The following is a 1,379-nucleotide window of genomic DNA, read 5'->3' as shown; positions in this document are numbered from 1 at the left end:
TCTGCTTGTTATACGTATCTATGAAATGGGATCACTACCGAGGTACTTCGAAAAACTCGGCAGCTTACTCGAATCAATTGAATGTCAGCAAACCGTCGGCTATCGATGATCTGTTCGTCCTTTTAGGTGCAATGGCGCAACAAGGTATAATAATATAGCTTTTCAATTCTCAAGTCCAAATATTTCGAGAAAATAAACTCGTAAAATATAATAGAAGCTTTCTATTTCGGAATTCTATTTCTCTCCTCTATTGAGGGAATCCATTTTCTCCTCAATTTCTCTCTCACTCCTATTTTGATGCGCGAAATAAAACCTTTCTGTTTCTCTTCTTCGACCGATGATTACGTGATTATAAAATATAGGCAAATAAAGAAATCCAAAGTGAATTCACGTGAGAAGAGAATTCCAATTTGTAAGAACAGTGTGTTACTTTAGAGAAAAAAGATGCATATACGTAATGTATAAGAGTCAAAAAACAAAAAAATTATATTGCCTTTGTATATTCGTAGGATATTCGTATGAACCATATAGAATTCCATCTCGAATCATCACTCTTATGTTACTACTGGCTTCACTGAGTCTTTACGCGGCTTACACGGCGAACATCGTGGCTCTTTTACAGTCTACCACGGACTCAATCAAAACGCTTTCCGATCTCTTGTATAGCCCGTTAACTCTTGGAGCACAGGATATACAATTCAATCGATATTATTTCAAGGTAGATATAATTGTTATAAAACAAGGAGTTAAATAATAAAACGTTGTATCGAGAGAAATAAATTTTGTTTTATTGGAATGTAGTCTTTTCAAGATCCTATCAGAAAGGCGATCGTGGAGCAGAAAGTTGAACCGAAAGGACACAAACCAAACTGGATGAATCTGGAAGAAGGAGTGCGCCGCATGAGAAGCGAACCTTTCGCGTTTCATGGCATACGAAGCTCGATATATCACATCATACAACGCACATATGAAGAAGAAGAGAAATGCGGTTTAACTGAAATCGATTTTATGGACGTGGTTATTGTGCGATATCCGATTTTTGCGATACAAAAACAATCGCCTTATTTAGAGATAATAAAGAACGGGTGAGTTTATATTGACTTCTCACACGACGCAAAAGAATTAATGTATATATTAAAGTTTAACGTAAAAATCTTTTGTCAGAAAACGCATAATGTCTCGTATTAAATATATATTGTAATTTTGAGATATTTTTGAGAATATGATATAAAAAAATCACTTAAGCATTATATTCCTAAAATTATGCTTTTATGGAAAAACCGGTTTTAATTATAAAATAATCGAGGATGAAGTATATGCAAAAAGTACATTTTCTTTATTTTTTTCTAGTCAGGATAAGAATAAAAAATAAGAATTTT

The 1,379-nt window shown here is 33.6% G+C and overlaps 1 protein-coding gene across 1 annotated transcript; it reads left to right on the top strand.

Annotated features, from left to right (window-relative positions):
* Positions 1–23: 23 nt before the first annotated feature.
* Positions 24–1,085, top strand: LOC105461121 (the record flags this gene model as incomplete). Its single annotated transcript, XM_011707608.1, has 3 exons — positions 24–144; positions 510–718; positions 802–1,085. Coding segments are annotated over exons 1-3 (506 nt in total), but the record flags the coding sequence as incomplete, so codon positions are not given.
* Between the last annotated feature and the right edge of the window lie 294 nt (positions 1,086–1,379).

The sequence above is a fragment of the Wasmannia auropunctata genome, unplaced genomic scaffold (genome assembly GCF_000956235.1).
Source record: "Wasmannia auropunctata unplaced genomic scaffold, wasmannia.A_1.0 LD308775.1, whole genome shotgun sequence".
NCBI classification, from domain to species: Eukaryota; Metazoa; Arthropoda; class Insecta; order Hymenoptera; family Formicidae; genus Wasmannia; species Wasmannia auropunctata.
Note: the sequence above shows the minus strand (reverse complement) of the source record. Positions and strands in the feature narration are given on the sequence as shown.